Source organism: Paroedura picta, chromosome 1 (assembly GCF_049243985.1).
Source record: "Paroedura picta isolate Pp20150507F chromosome 1, Ppicta_v3.0, whole genome shotgun sequence".
Lineage (NCBI taxonomy): Eukaryota > Metazoa > Chordata > Lepidosauria > Squamata > Gekkonidae > Paroedura > Paroedura picta.
The window spans coordinates 16,806,702-16,827,296 of NC_135369.1; the positions used below are offsets into that span (position 1 = coordinate 16,806,702).

At 52.4% G+C, this 20,595-nt stretch overlaps 1 protein-coding gene across 1 annotated transcript; it reads right to left on the minus strand.

Moving 5' to 3' along the window:
* Window positions 1–206: 206 nt before the first annotated feature.
* On the minus strand, window positions 207–13,458 carry RCOR2 (REST corepressor 2). Its single transcript, XM_077324100.1, has 13 exons — window positions 13,370–13,458; window positions 11,177–11,795; window positions 8,571–8,627; window positions 7,880–7,960; window positions 6,944–6,996; window positions 6,237–6,398; window positions 5,462–5,586; window positions 4,069–4,138; window positions 2,131–2,346; window positions 1,881–1,958; window positions 1,730–1,787; window positions 837–1,075; window positions 207–756 (listed from the first exon to the last, which is right to left on the minus strand). Exons 2-13 carry the CDS (start codon window positions 11,289–11,291, stop codon window positions 400–402), a joined length of 1,611 nt encoding a protein of 536 aa, XP_077180215.1. The 5' UTR covers window positions 11,292–11,795; window positions 13,370–13,458; the 3' UTR covers window positions 207–399.
* Between the last annotated feature and the right edge of the window lie 7,137 nt (window positions 13,459–20,595).

Consider the following 20,595-nt stretch of genomic DNA (forward strand, 5'->3'; position numbering starts at 1 on the left):
GCCCCTCAGCCCCTTGACCACACCCATTTGCCCCCTCCCCCCATCCATGCAGGCACTGATGCAAACCAATCCTGCAAAGTGTAAACATAATCCGCCCTCCCCACCCTATGCTACTATCCCTCTACCTGTTCACTTCTCCCCCCCCCAAAAAAAGCCCCCCATCCCAGTTCATCTGGGGACTAGGACTCTGTGCCAGCTTTCTAGACCCTACCTGAGCTGGACCAGATGACAGGTGAGACCCTGCAGTCCCTGCGCTCTCCCCCACCCCTTCCTGTCACGACCACAGCAGCGCCCCGCGTTCCCGCGCCGGAGCTGAGGAGCGCAGGTCGTACCAATCCCAGCGGCCACTGCTGTGGTGTGAGGCTCACCGATTGCCTAGCAGGAGGCGGAAAGCTCTCCTCAGAGGGAGGCCGAGGAGGGCGGGGGCGGCTCTCCCGTTCCTCCGCCAAGGAGCGAGGGTGGGGGCTGGCCTCCCCGGGCTGCCTGTCGCGACGTCGCTGGCCGGATGAGCGGAGGTGGGGGCTGGTTGAGCGAGAGTCTGGGCTGCAGGAAGCGGCCTTGCTGCAGGGGGGGCGGCTGGCGGTGCAGCGTGGGTGCCGTTGGGAGCGTGGGCCTCAGCAAAGGGGGTGGCTGGGAGAGGGCTGCGGGGGGCGGTCGGGGGGAAGCCGGGAGAGGAGGGGGCGGAGGGGGCGGCGGCGGCTGCTGTGAGGACGAGGTAGTGGAGGAAGAGGAGCGGGAGACGGCCATGATCTGGACCTGCGAGGATAGGAGAAGGGCGGTCAGTGTGAGCGGCCCGGGGTTCTGTCCCGCGGCAAGCTTTCGGCAGGCCCCCTCACCTCATCCTCTTCCTCACTGCTTGCTAGTGAAGCACTGGAGCTCTTGGGGTCCTGGGCGGGGGGGCTGTCCCGGGAGGCTGCGGGACCCCCTCCATCCTGTTCTGCTTCCCACTCCTGCAGCACCTCCTCCAGGTTGAACCGACGCCGGTAGCTGACAAAGAAAGTCTTCACCTGAGCGACCGTCTTGTTACCAATCACCTCTGCGATAGCCTGGAAGTCCTTCCCGTACTTTCGGATGGCTGAGCAGGAGAAGAAAGGTGCATTTCAGCGTCATGGAGACATGGGGGGGGGGCTCTTTCGGCACTCAGAACTAGGCAGAGGATGGCGGAGGGGAGCGAGGAGAGAGAACCCGGCAGCCCATTTCACAAGAAGAAGAAGATGCCGCTTTTCTCTCCCCGAAGGAGTCTCAAAGCGGCTTCCAATTGCCTTCCCTTTCCTCTCCCCTGTTATGTAGGGGAGGTTGAGAGAGCCCTGATATCACGGCTCGGTCAGAACAGCTTCATCAGTGCTGAGGTGAGCCCAAGGTCACCCAGCTGGCGGCACGTGGAGGAGGAGCAGGGAATCAAACCCGGCTCGCCAGAGCTCCTAACCACTACACCAAGCTGGCTCTCACAATGGTACGTTCCTCACCCTGCCCATCTGCCCGGCTGCATGGGGCCTGGTTGCCCAGAAACAGACTGCATGGGGCCTGGCTGCCCTCCTATCTCCATCAACCTGCACTGCAAGGAAATCGCCCTAGGGGAGCCTCATTCCACATCCACAAGGACTGTTTCCCCCCACAGAGGGGAGCAGCCCATTAATTAGGTGTACAGAGTGAAATCCAGAAGGGGGGGGGGTGTTACAGCCTGCCATTGCTGCCCTCCCCCAATCCCCACAGGCCTTCTGGGGCTCACCTTGCACAGCCAGCAGCTGCTCATCCGTCGTCCAGCGTGAATTAAATTTGACATTGGTCTGGAAGAGAAAAGAGCATTGTCCAATCTTTTGCATCAGAAAATGGGCAGCTCTCGGGTGTGCCGTTTCCCCCCCTCTGCCGGGCACACTCACCTCAGGCGGCCGCACTTTGTCTATTCCTCCTTCTAAGACCTGTTTCATGCTGCTGTTGATCTGTTTGATGCTCTGCACCTAAAACAGATCAGAGGCTGGAAGTCCGGATGCCCTCGTGCCCACCTGCCTGGGGCTGCGAGGCAGAGGAGTTCGGATCCCGCAAGGGGGGAAGAGCCTTTCCACAGACTGTTCCTCCGTGCACCCCTGATCGTTGCCGGGGAGGGCAGTCAGGGGCAGGTGGTTTCCCTACCTGCCGTTTGAGGGACACCAGCTGGGAGTCCAAGTGGCGCAGAGTGAGGGAAGCCATGTCGGGGCTGGTGGAGAGGCCGGTGATGTCTTCCTGGCTCAAGTACATGCCCTTGGGGGGTCTCCGGCGGGCGCGAAGCGGGTGGTGACGATACTGTGACAGTTGGACCTCTTTCTTCACAGGCCCCGGCTTGTTGTTGAGCGGCTTCTGATAACTTGGCTGGGAGAGGGAAGGGGGGAAACCTGAGCAGGAGCCCCGATGGGGACGTTCCTCAAACCTCGCTTCCTGCCATGGTGCGTTGCTTGTGCAGGGCTCTTCCATGCACTCAACGACCCCTGCTGGAAACATCTGCCAGTTGTACTGACCCCCCCCCCCCCCGAAAAAAAAGACACACACTTTTCAGCCTTTATGATTTTGATGGTTCTACCTCAGGTACCGGCAGAACACTGTCTATGTAAATCCTCTTGCTACACACAGTTATCATTTTGTTCAGATTCCTGCGTACTTTGTTTTGGAGGTGGGAGTAGATGCACATGTGCTCACGGTGAAGCATGTTGTCCTAGTTGTACACAATGGTGTATCAAGAAGATGGTGCGTAGTGACGTTTTAGGGGTATGCAAGGTCAAAAGCGTAAAGTCAACACAGGGCTAACAGTGTCATTCTACAATGAGAGTTGTTTTCAGGGGCTGCTTTATTGTCTTGATTTAAACACAGGGCAAACTTTCCCCTCATTTCTGCCATCGAAAGGGGGAGAAGCCGTTTTATATTTGCATACAAGTTAGTTATGCCCAGTCATAATTTGTTTGTGTGTATGACATCGGTGTGTGTATGTGTGTGGGGAGGGGGGAAGTCATCCTGTGTTCAGATTCATCTTCCTTTTGAGTAAATATGGCCTTTTTTTCCTAAGGAAAGTCCCCTCTCCCCACGCATAGGTATTTTTTAGAGCCAATGTATTCCCAATATCTTTGCCATGAGTAACTGCAGCCCTTTAATACCTAGATTTGTTCTACATCTGTAAGGGATAAAATAAAAACTTAAGAAGCGGAAGCTTGAGATTCATTAGGACGATGACATCTGAATGACATTCCGCATCTTATACATATAAGGAATGAAGCCCTGACCTGGATAGCCCAAGTTGGTCAAGTCTTGTCAGAATGAGGAAGCTAAGCAAGGTCAGTCCTAGAAAGGGGCGATTCGGTTCGGATAAGCCAAAAAGTACCTGAATCAATGCTGATTTGCTACTTTTTGCCCACCCCTGTACTTTAAGCCAGCTGAATCAACGATACCCAAATCATAATTCAGCCAGTTTAAATGAAGGTTGGTGGGTGAGAGCTCACCAAGCAACTGATATGTCATGATCAGCTGCTTGGTGGGCCCTTTAAATGCCTCCCCCCCCCAGCCTTTAAAGGGCTCGCCAAGCAGCTGATCATGACAAGTCAGCTTCTTTGGGATTTCTCTCCCCCCTCCTTGCTTTCTTAGGCAGCAGAGATGCTCTCCACTGCCTCAGAAGGTGGGGCGGGGAGCCATGTGCACAGAAAAAAATTCAGACTGTTTCGGATTTAGCCAAATCCAACCCAGTGAAGGACAATTTGAGTGATTTGAATTTGTCCAAATCCGAAACAGTCCAAATATGTACCCTGGTCAGTATTTGGATGGGTGACCACCAAGGGCATCTAGGTTTGCTATGCAAAGGCCATGGCAAACCACCTCCACACGTCTCTTGCTTTGCCGGTGAAGTTGCCATAAGTCTTCTGCGACTGGACAGCACTTTCCCCACCTACACCGCCATCACCCAGCAGGATGGGGCTGAAAACAGCACTGGGGGTTAACCCTAGCTGTGTTTATCCCAAGTCTATCAGTGCTCAGACATTACGGTGCTGAGAGAACGATACCAGCTTGTATGTCATCAGTTTCATCTTAGCAGTGCATTATTTCCCCTACCTCCTTTTTGGGATCCAGGACATCAAATTCACCCTCGCTGGCCTGCCGCCCTTCCTCCAGCTCATCATTGCTGTAGGGGAAATCCAGCAGCATTCAGAAGCCATTCTACTCCAGGGCATTCCCCCCTCCCCCTCCCCCTCCCCCTCCCCATTTAGCCATTCCAATTAGATGCTCTTGCCTCCTTTCTCCACAAGCAGTGGGTCTGGAATGCTGGTGCTAGTAATGGGGTCATTATGTGTTTGAGACTGTTGGGACATTCCCATGATTTCTTTTAAGAACACCTCGGGATGCCAATTCCAGACAAGTCGCTGTGTTAGTCAGCCGGCAGCAAAACAAAACGAGAGCCCAGTGGACCCTTGCAAACGAACTAAATTTATTCCACCATAAGCATTCACGGGTCTCAAAGGCTTCTGTGGGAATAAGTGTCTAGTCTCCATGCTGCCTCTGGACTCTTGTTTGATCTAGGGATGCTGTCGCCCGACTCTGAATCCGGGCTGAGGTGCACCACTTCACTGAATCGCATCAAGGAAATACAAATCTTCTGGCTGCCCCTTATTTGCGCTACCCTTTCCTTGAACCTCTTGTGGCGCAGAGTGGTAAGGCAGCGATATGCTGTCTGAAGCTGTCTGCCCATGAGGTTGGGAGTTCAATCCCAGCAGCCGGCTCAAGGTTGACTCAGCCTTCCATCCTTCCGAGGTCGGTAAAATGAGTACCCAGCTTGCTGGGGGGGTAAACGGTAATGACTGGGGAAGGCACTGGCAAACCACCCCGTATTGAGTCTGCCATGAAAACGCTAGAGGGCGTCACCCCAAGGGTCAGACATGACTCGGTGCTTGCACAGGGGATACCTTTACCTTTACCTTCCTTGAACAGGGGGAAGCTTTCATCCCAGGTGGATACGCGGCAATGTTGTGACGCGCTTGTTTAAAAAAAAAGCACACTGTTTGCCAACTGTAGCTTCTGACACATCAGGCAGCCCCGCTCTTGGAAGAGGTTGTGCAGCGTGAAAAGCCAGGCTGCCTTTGCCAGGCTTCTACATCCTCCACGTGAGAAGGTGGCTTCCTCTCTGCCAATGCTTTGCCTGGGCATTTACCTGCTAGGCTTAGGCTAGCTTTCTGGGCAAACATCTCCATTCCATCTGGCTGTTGAGCCAAACTCGCCTTCAGGTTGCTTTAGAATCATAGAATCATAGAGTTGGAAGGGGCCATACAGGCCATCTAGTCCAACCCCCTGCTCATCTAGTCCAATCCCCTGCTCCACAGTGAAGGGGGCCAGCAATTCATCTGAGCCACTGGAGTTCCCAGTGCGGTTGTGTTGGACCAGAAGGCAACTTCTGCCACTATTGTGAACTCAGCTCCCACCCGTGTCCATTTGTTTCCTCCTTCCCTCTGACCTGTCATCCTTCTCCTTCTTGCTGAGCAGCTTGCGGGCCTGCCGGTCCATCACGCTGGTCCTGCTCCGGGTTTTCTTCCAGGAGTAGTAGTACTTCACTAGGCTGGGAATCAACTTATCAGGAAGCTAAAGGGACAGCAGAGGAGGAAGGCGGTGAGTGGAGGAAGGCTGAAAATGAAGCCCAGAGTAATTTGTGAATAGGAGAAGGGACGCAACTGTACAATGAGGAGGGGTAATGCTGACGTAGGCTTGTGCGCTTTGGCGGCCGAAGCAGCCGTTGAACTCGTGGTGCCGTGGCGCTGGCTGCTTCTTGTTCGAACGGTGGCCAAAGCGCACAAGCCTAGTTCAGGGCCACTCGATCTTGTCTACACTCGGCTCGTGGGTCAAGGAGCCAAAAGCACTGTCAGGGGTCTGAATGGCACGGAAAAGAGTTCAAATCTCACCACTGGCTGACTTCCTATCTTTCCCTGCTTCACCCTCCCTGCCCCAGTATTATTATAATTTTCGGTAAGGGTATTACAATTTTCAGTAAGGCAGGAAAGTACAATGGCACTACAGTCAGTTCAGGACACCACAGAGAGGTAGATCTGTATGTGCAGTCCTGGGATATCTCATGACAATGTCACCTATTTTACCATTGATGTAAAGCAGTTTTGGGGCCGCATTTTTCAACACACACACCAGTCTTTGGGCCGCATTTTTCAACACACACACCAGTCTTTGGGCCGCATTTTTCAACACACACACACATTCCCCAGAGAGCAGTAGCCACCTACCATCTGCTGGATGCGAGCAAAGCTCTTGCCGTGGAAGCTGAAGGCTTGTTCAAACAGGACTTTGTCCTCTACTGTCCACTCGTCAGGAAACGGTGTGAAATTAGCCAGATCAGCCAGGGACTTCTCCACATCGTGTTTGTGCCACAACAGCATCCCCAGAGCCTTTGGGTAAGACCAACAAGAACGACTACTCCAGTGACACAACAGTGGCCACAATAGTATGGGGGAGGGGGGTTGTTCCAGAAAGTCTCAAGTCATATTCTTTCTTGCAATACAAGTTTCTAGCCCTCATTGTTTTGAAGATAAACTCTGAAGGAGATGATGGTAGACAGATTAGAACGGGGTCCTCTAGGAAGGACATAACTGAATGGGGAAAGGACATTCTTCAGCTCCCTGCCTCGGTATCCACTATCCAGTGTGTCTGCCAGTCTTTCAGTGTGTTCCTGTCATCACATGGTTTCGCTCTGAGAGAGAGAAAGAGCACCTAACACAAAAGTGGGTAGCCCTGGTCTCCAACCAGTTCTTGTTCCAGCTGATTAGCATCAATGGCATTTGTGTGTAATAAATCAAATTTTGGTTAATTAAGTCAAATAGCGTTACATCGTTTTGTGTCATTTGTTCTGCTCGTGCAGAACTTGTTCGGTTTCAGTTTCTCTTGGCAATGCTGCGGTCGGCCAGATAACAAGGAATCTGGTGTGTGTTTTTACCTGCTCTATATTGTATCCGTGCTTCTCCTTGGCCATGGCAATGTATTTGTCCACTAGAGGGAGAAAGAGACAAACATCAGGTGCTGGAGGGGGCTGAGAATGGACAGGCCACCTCTGACATCTCTTCCCTTTGTGGGTGGCTGGCCAGCCTGCCTGCTCTGGACGGGAGTGATCTTTTCCTCCTCCTAGGGGACGCCCACAAACGTTCACGAGGATCCAAGTGAGAGAGCTGCAGGGACAGAATCCAAACACTGTGCAGATGAAGGGACAGGCACTCATGCCCCGGGAGACTACGGAGCATCTGCAGGGACTGTGCTCAGAGGACAATGGTTGAAGCTATTTGCGGGCAGAGCCTAGGTAAGCCCGTATTTAGAGAGATGAAGGGGATTCTTATACATGGTGTGTGTGAGCGAGGGAGATGCTAAACAATATCGCCCCCTCAGTGACAAGAGCTTAAGGGTGGCAAGCAGCTGCACTCTTAACACTTAAGGGTGGCAAGCAGCTGGTGTTGGGGGGGTCATCCTGTCAACAATACTTGGGGGAACCGAACCACAGTTTGGGTCCTCATCCCCCCCCCCAACATTTCAGCACAGCCAATGTTCCCACCCCGGAAAGCTGCCTGCACCAGCCAGATTAATAACCCAGGAGCCAGAGGCAGCGCACCAGCCACACGGTAATTGCTTCTAGGAGTCCCGGGAGGGGGGGAAGAGGGGAGCTGTCAGTCAGAGGCTCTGTTACCAGCTGAAGATGGAATGTGTTCCCCCACCCCCTCTCCTAGCAAGGCTGGCTTTTGGCTGCTTCTGCAACTGGTTCAGATTGGGGGTGGAAGCTGCCAGAACAAGATGGGTCAGAGGAGCAGAGCTGCAAACAGCCGTTGATTTGACCCCCTTCCCCTCCCCCCCCACTCCCACAAACATTAAGGGAGGAGCGACTCACACTTGGCATCCGACACACAGTGATTAGGAGACCAAACCAGCATCCCTTTCAATTCCTTGTTGCTGTAGCGAGCAGGGCTTTCTGGATGACAAAGAAGAAAACAAGGGTGACTGGAGCGCTTCCTTGAGGCACGCCTGGCTCGCCTCTCCTCTTGGGTTCAAGAGCTGGTGCCTCAAATTCAAGACAGTGAAGGGTCATCATCACCCCACCCCCCCCTGGGCAGTTCAGCTCCACCCGTGTTGCAATTCCAAGGAAAGCCGTGTCCACCCTCACCCGGACCCAACGGCGTGATTAATTGTGCTACTCCTACAGATCCCATTCCCTCACTCTTGGCCAAGCACATGAAAGGCTATTCCTCCCATCCGGAGAGTAAAACGTGGACAGAGCTTCCAAGCTCAGAAAACAGCACCTGTGTGATGCCATGGGGGGGGGGGAGGGGCACAGGAAGCGCCAAAGGCTCAGCATTGGAAGAGACCTGGGCTGGCAGGTGGGAGAGGGAGGAGGATGGGTGGCAGAAGTCACCCACCAGGCAGGGGCTCCTTGGCCGCATCACCTCTTCCTCCGCCTCTCTGGGGCAGAAAGGACTCATCCGAGAAATCATCATCTCCCCGTCTTGTCAAGTGAGCGCCTTCACTTGGAAGAGCTGTGGGTGGTTATTGCTTAACGCTTTCCTGCACGCATGTTCCTTTACCTGGTTTGCACTCTGGGATCACGGCTTGATAATCTGCTCCCACACGGATCATGCTGTCTGCAAGGGAACAAGAAGGGCGAGAGTGAGGGAGAAGGGCCACTGTGCCTTCCCAGCAGAGCCTTGGTCCCAGAGGAAGGCTTCCGATCGTTGGTGGGTGTGCCTTCCTGCTCGACTTGCCCAATTCCAAAGGGATGCCGGGTTCAGAGAACCCCACAAGGTACTCTCTTCGAAGTAAAGCCTAAGTACGGTAGCTCTATACAGGTGAAGGAGTGTGTGTGTGAATATATATATTTTGGGATGAGGTTCTCATTGGAAGGGCTCGCCCCCCAAAGCACGTCCAGCTCCTAATTCTTTGCGGTTTCTCTTCTCCGGTCCAGATCGCTGTGTGGCTTCTTTGTGTTCACACACTTGCTTGGCTGCTGTCCTCTTCAGCCCAAAAGGTGGTGCTGATTCCATGAGGGGGAGCCTCGGGACAAAGGTCTTGACCCACTCTCAAGAGCCAAGCCAAGAGAGCGTGCCCACACGCACACGCAGCCATGTGTGTGCCACCCGAGAAGCCCACGCCCTTGGCCCTTGAGAAGCAAAGCCCCCTGGGAGCTCAGCAGATGCTCCCCGAGCAGCGGAGGATGGATGGTCCACCGTTCCATTCCCTCCTCTCTCAATCCCATTTTTGTTTTTTTTTTAACACACACAAATCCAACCTACCGAACAGCTGCTGAGCAGCAGGCAAGATCTGGAAGCATTTAGCCAACGTCATGCCAAGGAGCTCCCGAGCTTTCGCTTTCTGGCACAAGGGCCAAGAAACACATGTCAGGCTGGGGACTGAGTATCGGCTGAAAGGCTTCCAGATCCTTTCTGGGATACACCCTCACAAGCGTACTCGGGACACTTCCGTAGCATGTGGCTGAATAGGCAGACCTTGGCGGGGGAACGGCGACTGGTGCAGGGCAGCCTTCAGCACACACCCCTCCCCGCAGCTGCCTGTGCCTGACAGGCATAATCAGGGTGCTGTCAGGGGAGACAGTGTTGGTGGCAGAATCTTCAAGCAGGTTGGGCGGATGTCACTTAGGAGAGAGACAGATGGCGCCATCAGCCGGACCATGCGCTTCCCCATCAGCCAAGCGAGATCCTGCGGAGGGAGGGAGGGAGGGTGCGGAGGGACCGCCAGAGAACTCTGCAGGCCTTTTCAACAGCCCAGCAGGGTTAAGTGACACTCTGTTACCTAGCTGATGGGCTATGCAGCCGGGAGATGGAGTGCTCCGTGCCTCCCTGCAGGCGCGCCTTGGAAAGCAGGTGACCTAAGGAGGCATCGCCTTTCCTGGGTCCCTGGCGGGGATAAGACAGATCTGACTGGAGTTAAATTCAACTGTGGACACCAGCAAGTCAAAGGTTGTTGCATAACTCTAGGAACAGATGCCCCAATGCCTGGTTAGAAGTGGATTGTCTCCACCCCCCTGGCGTCCTCACAAAGAGGGAGGCTAACAAAGCCTGTACAGGAGGCCACAGCAGAGTTCTGAGGGGAGAGAAGTGACATGGGAGGGCTCAAAGGGACAATAAAACTGAGCCCAAACCAAACCCCTCTTTCCAATCCAGGTCTGAGCCATCTCCTTTGTTAACCTGGCCAGGCGGTGGGGCTGGAGAGAAGGTAAAGGGGCAAAAACAAGGGATCCCTAGCCGCCTTGTGTTTCTGGAACTGACTGCATAGGCAAAGCAGGTCAAGAGTTAGCTGTAAGGTGACAGGGTGATCCCTAAAATGAGATGGAGCCCAGAAAGATTCAGGGACAGGAGGTCTTTTCCCAGTCACAGTGCCCTGGAATCCATTTTATTCAATGTTCTTGAGCAATGGAACGTATGTTTGGAGTGACATTTTGGGAAGCCAAGCAGAGGCACATTTAACTATCACTGTCCCATTATTAGGACAGTTTTGGGCACCCTTCAGCCCCAGGTCTCTATCTGCTCCCCCAATTTAGCCCTCAAGGCACCCAACCATCTTGGCACTCCACCCAAGGAAGTGACCACCTCCATACTTGCACCACATGAGCCTACACACACAAACACATCCCTCTTTTCATCCTCACTCCCACATCTCTGTTGCTTTAGAAAGCAGCTTTCCCCACCACCACTGCCCACACGCTGCCACTCTGTACATCCCCAACGGGTATGATTTCCTCCGTGCATTTTCCATCACAAGTGCCCCAGGTCAGGCACCTCTTACAGAACACGGTTGCCCTTTGCTGCCGCCACGGCCACCCTGGGGAGATTCCCCTAACCGGCTCTCAGCCAGCCCCTGCTCTGCGGCCACCAGAGGGCAACGTGAGCCGCCAGAGGGCCCTTCCCCTCCAGTGAAGAAAGGCAGACAGGGGGGCTGTTCATGCCACAAGCCCACTGGCCTCTAGTCCATCTCCCAAAGAGTCCCTGACGCTGAACTCTTTGTTCCACAACAGCACAGCCTTGTAAACTTGTCTTAACTGGGACACACCAGACCTCCAACCCACGCGGTCACAGATTCAAATCCTCCACCCTCTGGAGCACAATGAAGTCTTGAGGAACAGCCAGCTTCAATCACTCCCCCTGTGCGCACCGCATAATGCCCCAACTTGGCTCACCATGGGAGTGTTCCTCCTCGCTGCTGTCATCCTCCGAGTTCTGATGGTTGCCGTTGGTGGCTGACTTGGACCGGCTCCTGGACAGGATCCCCGATTTTTCCATTACAGAAGGCATCTCTGGAGTCCCTCAAGACCACCAGGTCAGGGGAAGAGAACAGCCTCCCCTCCGGGGTCTTTGCTCCCCTTTCACGAAGTCAAAAACAGCTTGTCTGATGCTTGAAAGGACAAAACCGCTGCTGTGCGAGCTGAGTGCTCCCCCTCTGCCAACTTCAAGATGCTGAGTGTCCCTTGGAAAATCCAGAGGGGTAGAGAGGAGTTCCAGAGTTGGAATTGCAGAGGGTCAAGGTAAATTCCGTCCAAAGGGGCAGAAAAAGAGACTTCAGGGTTTCCTCGTCCACTTTGGAATGAGAGGCAAAAATTTCAAAGTTACTGTAAACTTCCTTGTAATGAGTATGAAGAGTGAACAAAAACTCTTGGGACTGAAGTTATGTAGGAGACACACCAGGTGTGGGGGGAGGGGGGCTCAGCACCTGGAACAGGGGGTGGGAAAAGCAGTAACCCCCAATGATAACTTCTAAATTAAGCCTTTTCTTCAAATAGGATTCCAGGTGTCTCCACTCTGAAAAGAAAAGGGAAAAAAAGAGGAAAAATACATCTATACCACCTTCAAAATTCTAGGAAGACCTCAAAGGGAGACACGCCATGCGGCCCCTAAAAGTCTTCCAAAGGTCCCCCAAAACAGATTGGTCCTCCTCTCTGTTTCCCCCTTCGGAGATGTAGTAACTTGTGCAAAAAGAGAGAGAAAGAAGAGGGGATCTGCGGATCAGTTCCGAGAGTCCCCGTTTTTTGCCCCACAGGAAAGGAGGAGGAAAGCTTCACTCCGCACATGTGAGGCACTCAGAGGAAAAGTTGCGCTTTGAGGGGGATTTGCGGGAGCTGCCGCCGCCTCATCCTGCCGCTGCCGCCACCATCTCTTTTCCCCTCCCTCTCACACAATGAGTCTGTGGCGGCTTTTGCTCTTGCTCCTGCTGCTGCTCCTGCTGCTGCTGTGAGAAAGTAGTTCCAGTTCCCTGCCTTAGTGCCTCCCCTCAGACCCTTCCGCCTGCTTGCACATCTGGCCAGAGGAGGCACGCAGGGGCAAGAGGCATGCAGAAAGGGGAGGGTGGAGGCCAGATGTGCTAAGTGCAGAGGAAAAGGTCAGGGAAGGCTGGATCCTTTCTCTGAAAGCGCAAGTTGCTCTTTCTTTAAAAAATATTCCCTTTTCTTCAAGGGAGAAAAGGAGAGAAGGATGGAAGATATTCAATTCCCAGCAGGAGCCACGTGGGAAGTCTCTCTCTCCCCCCCCTTCTCCATTTGCTGTTGCTCTAATCTCAGTTCTCTCACTTTCTCCCCATCCAGGAGAAAGGCACTGTTGGTAGCAGCATAACAATGACATCTTGATATTTTTGCAAACTGTAAAGTCAGTTCATGTTCCCAAGATATCTACTGTTTGTCTTTCTTATGCTTGCTAAAAACAGTTTTCAATATTGATGGAAAAAACATTCCAAAGTGAGGAAAGGGTGTGTGTGTGTGTGTGGGGGGGAGAAGTCCCTATTGCATACTAGAATGGCCTTTCCCTCAACACAGCATTTTTTTCTGCTTCTAAATCTGAACTCTTATGTTTATTTACTTATTTGTTTCATTCATTTAGAGCAGCCCCCCCCTTTCTCCCTAAGGGGGACTTCAGACAGCGTACATCATTCATCCCTACTCCAGTTTTTCCTCTCAACAACCCTGCGTGGTAGACTAGGCATGGAAAACTCTTATCTTCTGTACTCTTATCTTCTGTACCACGCTGGATCCCAGTGATGCAGACCACACAGTAGGCACCACTGGTTTCACAAGAATGTTTCTGAAACCCATGTCCATCACAAGATGTTGTGCTCAGATTAAGATTAGTTTGAGAACGCCCGACAGGCTGGTCATCTTCAGCAGGGGTAGTCAACCTGTGGTCCTCCAGATGTCCGTGGACTACAATTCCCATGATCCCCTGCCAGCAAATGCTGGCAGGGGCTCATGGGAATTGTAGTCCATGGACATCTGGAGGACCACAGGTTGACTACCCCTGATCTTCGGGACCGTTGGGTGAGTAACACTAAACTGAGATGCAGGGAAAACACAATAGAGCAAGCAACCGCTTGGATTCAGACCAACCTGCATGATGGATGCCTTGAAGGAAAAACATTTCAGTTTTCAGGAAGCAAGGAGATATTTCAAGATCCAAAAGGCTACATTTTTTAAAAAGAAAAGGTTTTAAAAATAAGGCTCATTTCCATAATTCCACATAAACCTGAACTGGTATTCTTTCTTATAGCAATTTCTTGACAAAAGAAACACCCGTCCTTCCTCCCCCCCCCCCACCCCCTTCCCAAGTAAATGGACTTCTCTTTGCTATGACCATGTAATACAGAAGCTCGTTTTATTGTTTTAAGTGTCGTGGTGAGCCAGAGATTTAGCCAGAGCCTGTTCCTGAGGCATACACGGTCTGAAACACATGAAGGAGGGAAATAACAGCTTCCTTTTGCATTCCCTAAATAGGGCCCCTGCTCAACTCCGGCGTACTCGCCTGTAAGACCTGCCTGCATCTACCTCTGCCGCCAAGACTCTCAGATCTGCCCATCCAGTCGCCTGCTGCTAATCCAATAACCCTACCATGATTCCCCCCCCTACATACTTCCCTCCCTGACTGTACCTAAATGCCTAGAGAGAAAACTTACCTCCCCTATCCTTGCAATGCACTTAAAACTCTGCTCCTGCCTTCGGTATCTCCAGCTCATTTCTACACATTCACTTTCTGTTGCTCCCCTCTTGCTCAAACCTGCCTTCCCTTGGGTTATCTCTAGCATTCTCTTACTCCGTTTCATAAATATCAGTCTCTCCCCTCTCTCTCTCTCTCTCTCTCTCTCTCTCTCTCTTCCTTGTCATTTTATTTGCTATAGGATTCACCGCGGGAATAGACTGCAGGCCTCCCAGGCGGCCAGGCGGATGATTCAGGAAGGTTTAAACAAAAAACAAAAAACTAGTGGATATTTTGAAACCACATGGCTCAAGCCAAAGATGGATTTTAAGCAGTGCCTCTAAAACAATGGCTGGGCGAGGAAGGCTGTGGGTGGGTAGGTGGGTGGTGGAGAGACACAGGGTGACCCAAAAAAAAAATGTGCCTGGGTGCAAAAGCATGGTGGCCGGGTGATGTTACTGAGAAATTCCCTGCTGGAGGGAGAGAGCAAAGGGGGAACAATAGGTTCCTCCCTGGTGTTTGGTGGGAGGGGGGAAGCAGAGCAGAGGGTTTCTGTAGGTGGCAGAGGGGAATTCTGTTTGTTCACAGACTCTTTGTAGAGGCCCTTTGATGTCAAGGGAGCCGAGTCCTAGGCTGCCTTCCAGCAGTGTGCAGGAGAGATGGGGAAGAGTCAGCGGTGGGGGGAGGCCAAGCTGGCAGGAAGGGAGGTCTCTGGGAGCTGAGGCCGTCCACCCCGTCTCTCATTGGAGTCCTGTTTGTTTCCTGGTCAATTAGCTGGAATGGAATTCAGGGGCCAGGTTTTGCTATCTCACAGGAGGGCAGTTACTCTGGGTTTGTGGCTCTGGAGTGGGCTGTGGCAGCGCTGAGCCTTACTTTTGTCATTTGTGTTTGCATAGAGCCCTTGTAAGGAACAGCCGAGAAGCGGGAGCAGCCAGAAAGGGGGAGCAATTCCCGCCTGACCGATCGGGTTATATACGGAGCTACAGTCCCTCAGGCGGGAAGCAGAGCCGGTTTTTCTCTTCCCTGTACAAAGGAAAGGGTGCGAGAGATTGCTGAGCAAGCTGAGTTGTGGAGGAAAGGTGGGAGCACGCGGCACTTGCCCATTCACGGGGACATCTCAAGAGAGTTATCACAAGAGGTTTGACAAAGCAATTGGCTCTTCTTGAGGTTCAAAGACTGAGACAGAGCAGTCTTCTTAAATCTACCTGGTAGACTCATGGCTCTGCTAAAAAGCATTGCCCTTTCTGTGCCTGCTAAGTCCCTCGTTTGCCCTGAACTGACTAGCTGAGGCTAGCCTGATCTCAGCAGATCTTGGAAACGAGGCAGAAAAAGCCCCGGCTGATATTTGTATGGGGGACCGCCAAGGAATACCAGGATTGGGACCCAGAGGGAGGCAAAAGCGAACCACCTCTGAACGCCCCTTGCCTCGAAAACCCTATAGGGTCTCCGTAGGTCAGCGGTGACTTGACGGCACTGTCCACCGCCAAGTCCCTCATTTATTCATGTGTGCATTTAGTGGCTGGGGCAGAATTTGAATCCACAACTGAAAATGTGAATGTAGAACCCTGAGTCCTACAAATGGGAGATTTTGTGCCCACTAGTGCATATGTGTGAACACCTGCCAAAACCAACATGCTGGATTTGGTGGACCCAACACTCAGCACAGCAAAAGTAACACTGCAAGACCTGCAAGTGGCCCTTCAGGCCTGCTAGCAGGTCTGAATTCTAATAAGGAAGATGTGCTTTTTTGGCTAAGTGTAGGCCAGAGGTATGGAACTGCCAGCTACAGAAAGGACCTTGCTTCCTGCAGACAAAACCAGACCTGCCTCCCTCCCCAAAAATTGGAGGACAGACATCCACAAAAGATGCACACACACAAAGAAAGTAGGCCTTGGTTGGGCAAATGAACAGAGGCGGCCATCGCACAGGGTGTGCCTGTTGGTCAGCAGTGGAACAGCGAGATTTGAGTCCAGGAGCAGTTTAGAGACCAACGAGATTTTGGGACTATAAGCCAGGGATCCCCAATCAGGGTTCTGGGAAACCCTGGGGTCACGTGAGAGCTTCCCATGGGTTACATGTCCTTTCCCAGAAGTTTGCATGGCTGCTGACTTCACTAGATGTCCCTGGAGACCACTTCCCCTGTTGCTCTACAGGCCTCATCTCTTTCACCACAATGAAAACAGTACATAATCAATCGATTGATTGGCTGGCTCCCACATCTTACTTCTGCACCACCACGTTCTCCAAAGGAGCATGTCATAACTTCTGGAGTTCCTTGGAGCCTGAAAAGTATATTTCAGGGGTTCCTCCACCGTCAAAAGGTTGAAGCAGATAAGCTCTCAAGAGTCAATGCTCCCCTCGTCAGACAGGACAGAGGAGAGGAGGAGGCAAATTATTACTGATTGCCATCTTCTGGTGTTATTTTAAGGGGTTTTACGGGGTTTAATGTGTTTTATTGATTGTAAACCGCCGCAAGACATTTGAGAGCAGCGGCATATAAATATAATTATTTATAATTATATTTATATGCCACTGCTCTCAAATGTCTTGGGACGGTTTACAATCAATAAAACACAAACAAACAAACAAACAAATAGCCAGCCATTGAAGCCAAGCGATCAAATTTCCAACAGATGCCTTCCCTCCATGCCCCCAGCACAGGCACATGTGCATGCATACCTGCCCACATTCCTTCACTGAGATTGCCAGATCTGCCCATCCCCATCTAACATGGTGCCTAACACAGTCATGGCAGGAAGTTCAAGGACACTCTGGACCCCTAGTTTCACTACAGGGGCAACAAATTGCTCTTGAACACGTCTTCCCTGCTGCTGTCCATCCATTCAATCACCTGCCCCCCTCTCCTCGGTCATCACCTCCTATCACATCCATTTGTGTGTATGCGAGCACACAGTCATCGCTCTGTAGGGCTACCTGAACCTGTGCAGGACCTGCAATAGCGACGCACTGTCTGCAGGCAAGTCAGTCTCCCGAGCAGACAAGGGAAAGCCTCCTCTAACCTTTATTTTCCCCCCCACTCCCTTCCTTCCCCCCCCTCCCTACCCCATTCTCCGCCCCTCCCACTGGAGTCTGAAAAAGCAACTGCATTGTCTAAACAGACACCTGCTCTCGCCTGCCTCTCTCCCTCTGCTCTTTGCACGCACACAGACCCCATGGTGTAGGCCTGGAAAAATGGCCGCACAGGGGAGACTGTGGTGTGTGTGAAAAGGAACAATAGGATGGGGGGGGGGGCATTCTATTCTGGATGGTGCTTCTGCGAGCTTTGCAGAGGCAAGGAAAGCCAGGATCTGGATGCCAGGGTGGGTGGCAATACAGGCCGGGGAGCTACAACAGCGGAGATGCAAACACAAAAGCAGGGAGGCAGCCTGCCTGCTTCCCACACACCACAAATCTGCTGACTCCCTGCTGGACCTTTGCCTCTCCCATCGCTTTGCTGTATTTGAGTGATGCTCTTGGGGTGGGGTTGTGGGCTGGAGCCCCGGCTACCGTCCCAGGAAAGAGCACGTGCTGAGCAAGACTGGCAAGGTGGGTTTTCCCCCTTTGTCACTCCGAACACAGACCCAGGACGGGGCTGAGAAAGTCAGAACATGGCTGCTCTGCTGCTGGAGCTATTTATGCTTGCCTCACCAGGTCCAGCCACAGATCGGTCAGTTTGTGTGTGTGTCGGTGGTGCTTCCAGGACGGGTGAGGCTCACACTGTGTGTGTTCTCTGGGCAATACTGAGACGGCAGTGGCATAATGTTCTTGCTATCCGCTCTGTTTGCAGTGGGGACAGACCAGAGCATTTGGAGAGGAAGCAGAAATGAGGTCTGAACCAGCCCACGATCTCTGCTTACAGGAGCAGCGGGATGGCTTCATCCCTCTGCAGACTCTCAGCCCTGCTGGCTCAATGCTTTAAGTGGAATTCCGCTTCCATGTTGGCTCAAATGGGAGAGGTGCCACCTCCCCTCCTAAGGGCAGCAGTGTTGGGAGGCCTCTCTGGGAGAGACCTTTTGCCACAGCAGTCTGGAAAAACTGCCTCTTCTGCAGTGCGCCCCAGAAGGGCCTCGACTGATGTGGAGTGGGGACCACAGAAACAAAGGGACAGATATTCCAGGGTATGGCAAACATACATGCATTTGTTTTCTGGGCTAACTGTAACCCTGTTTTCAGATATGCACACATCTTTGAAGTAAAATAAACTGTAATGTAATTTAACACTCTGGTAGGAAAAGCAAAGCGATGCTTGTCCCAAGTTGCCACAGAATTATTGCCTTCTAGGGAAGGGATGACGCCACTGAAGAGGAAGAGACTTCTGTACGTGTGAAATAGATTCACACACGCAAAAGATACACGGTGCACGTTAAAGCACAATGTTTACATCGCTGGCTGCAAGCTTTTGAACGATGTAGAACTTTTACAAACAGACCATTTTGCCTGCTAAAGAACTCTGCGCAGCCGAGTCGCTTGCATGCTGCCACTCAACACCAACAGATGCCACTCCATTAGAAGATATCACCCTGATTTGCATTTCTGTTTTGGGGGTCAACACAGTGGCAGCTGCCTAAACGAACTGTGTGTACAAGATGGTGTGTGTGTGTAAAACAGAGAGCGATAAGAAATGTTTTATATGAGTCAGAGAGACTGTGACAAACCTCTGTTTGTATGTGTGTGTGTGTGTGTGTGAGAGAGAGAGAGAGAGAGAGAGAGAGAGAGAGAGAGAGAGAAGGGGTGCAACTGCTTCTTGCGCACACCATGTGCATGCTCTTTCTCTCTCGTGATGTGTAGCCATGCTGGATTACATGTTCTGCCTCTTTCTGCCCAAAGCCCCATTTTGATTTGATGGGAATTTTCCTCTGTTCTTTCCAAACTCCAAACTATAATCAGGATCCTAAATTTAGAAGATAGCAACCAGGGGCCTGCCTGGTCCCTCAACCACATTTGAGGCCATTCAGGCCTACCACTGTCAGCAGGGAGCTCTGGCCTCATCAGCCCACCCACTGCCCGCCCTTCCTCCCACTAGTCTCCTCCCTCCCTCCCTCCACTGGGGCTGTGGGATGAGGCACCCGCAGTCCGGGGAGCCTGGAGTTAGATGCTGACTATTGAGGCACATTCACAAGGCTCCTCAGTGCGCTGGTTGCCGCCCCTGTGGCACTGCCCGGTCGATCCAGCATATGAGTCCTGTCTTCATATGTGTGTGAGGAAGAAGGTGTGTGTGTTTTGCACACGGATATACTCCTTCATATCAGTCTCTGAATACCCCAGCCCGGCTGCTTTTCCATGGTGAAGCTGAACATCAAAGCCAAAGGACAAGGATGTGTGTGGGGGGGGGGGGGGGAGGTAGCTGAAGCAAGTGAGAGTGAGAGCTCTGAACAGACCCAGCCGTTTTCCATCCTGCTGAAGATTAAAGGATCTGATTGCCCTCCAGGGAGCATGCCGGGCCTGCAGCTCTGCCCAGAGCAGAGGGGAAAGGAAGGGCCTGATTGGGGTCACGTACACACTCCCCCTGTGTCCGCACACTGTGTGTGCACACGCACACACAACCTTATGCTCCTACCCTCACCCAGAAGCACTGCCATGCTCCCTGAGGTCCGGTCACACAGCCTGCCTTTCCCTCCTCTGCTCACAAAGAGCCGGTCTCTCCATTGTCACACACAGCTACCCCTCTGTCACCCTATTAACACACAGACGCGTCTCCCACTGCTTGCCATCGTGTCCTCCCTCCTTCGTTCTACAGCTGCAAAACTGGCTTTCCTCTGTTCCCCACAAGCGCCATCACTACTTGGGCAGCATTGCGTACAGACTGCATGTGGCTCCCGTCTCCACCTTGAATACATAAAACCACAAGCCACACCAGTGTGAGTGACACCTCAGTTCATAGACTCCCTGTCTAATACTACCTGTCCAAGGGTCCCATATACATTATAGTAAACGTCAGAAAAGCTCCACTGGTAGGGGTGCCAGCTCTGGGTTGGCGACTTTGGGGGTGGAGCCATGAGTGGGCGGGTTTAGGAGCGGGGAGGGACCTCAATGGAGTATAATGCTGTGGAGTCCACCCTCCCGAGCAGCCATTTTCTTCTAGAGAACAGATCTTTTGCCTGAGGATGAGCTATAAAACCAAGGGATTCCCAGGTCCCACCTGGGGACTGGAATCTCTATCTACTGGGTCTCCGAGCATCCTTGCTCATACACACGCACAATTCATAGTATCCACACATACCCCTCCACATGACGTTTATAGAAAAACGACCTTTTACTACTAATCTGCAATTTACCATTGCTCTTCACAGCCCCCTCTCCTGACATGAACACACATCATGCCCCACTTCTATGACTCTAGCCCCTCCCCCATTACTTTGGGGGTTTGCCAGATAACTTAATTCACATTGTACTTAAGGGCTGCTCTCACTGATGGTGCCCACCTTTTCACTGGCCTCTTTTAACCCCTCCCCCATGATTTTGGCAACTGGGAGAGGGGGAAACTTTGGTGTTGCATCTGTGCAATGCAGTGGGTCAGCGTGAACAATGAAAGAAGCCCTCGGCTTCCTCATTCTCGAGTCTAGTGCACAAAGGCCTGGCAAATCCAAGTTTACTTTTGCAATAAATCTTCTACGTTTGTTCCCCCCATATGGTTCCGTCCCTT

Bases quoted from the DNA above. Each gene is read 5' to 3' on its own strand.
- RCOR2 (XM_077324100.1), bottom strand. From the start codon at position 11,291: ATGCCTTCTGTAATGGAAAAATCGGGGATCCTGTCCAGGAGCCGGTCC. The intron at 8,628-11,176 runs GTGAGCCAAGTT...GTTCCCTTGCAG, and splicing joins CGAGGAGGAACACTCCCATG to ACAGCATGATCCGTGTGGGA. The intron at 7,961-8,570 runs GTAAAGGAACAT...TTTGTCATCCAG, and splicing joins GATCCCAGAGTGCAAACCAG to AAAGCCCTGCTCGCTACAGC.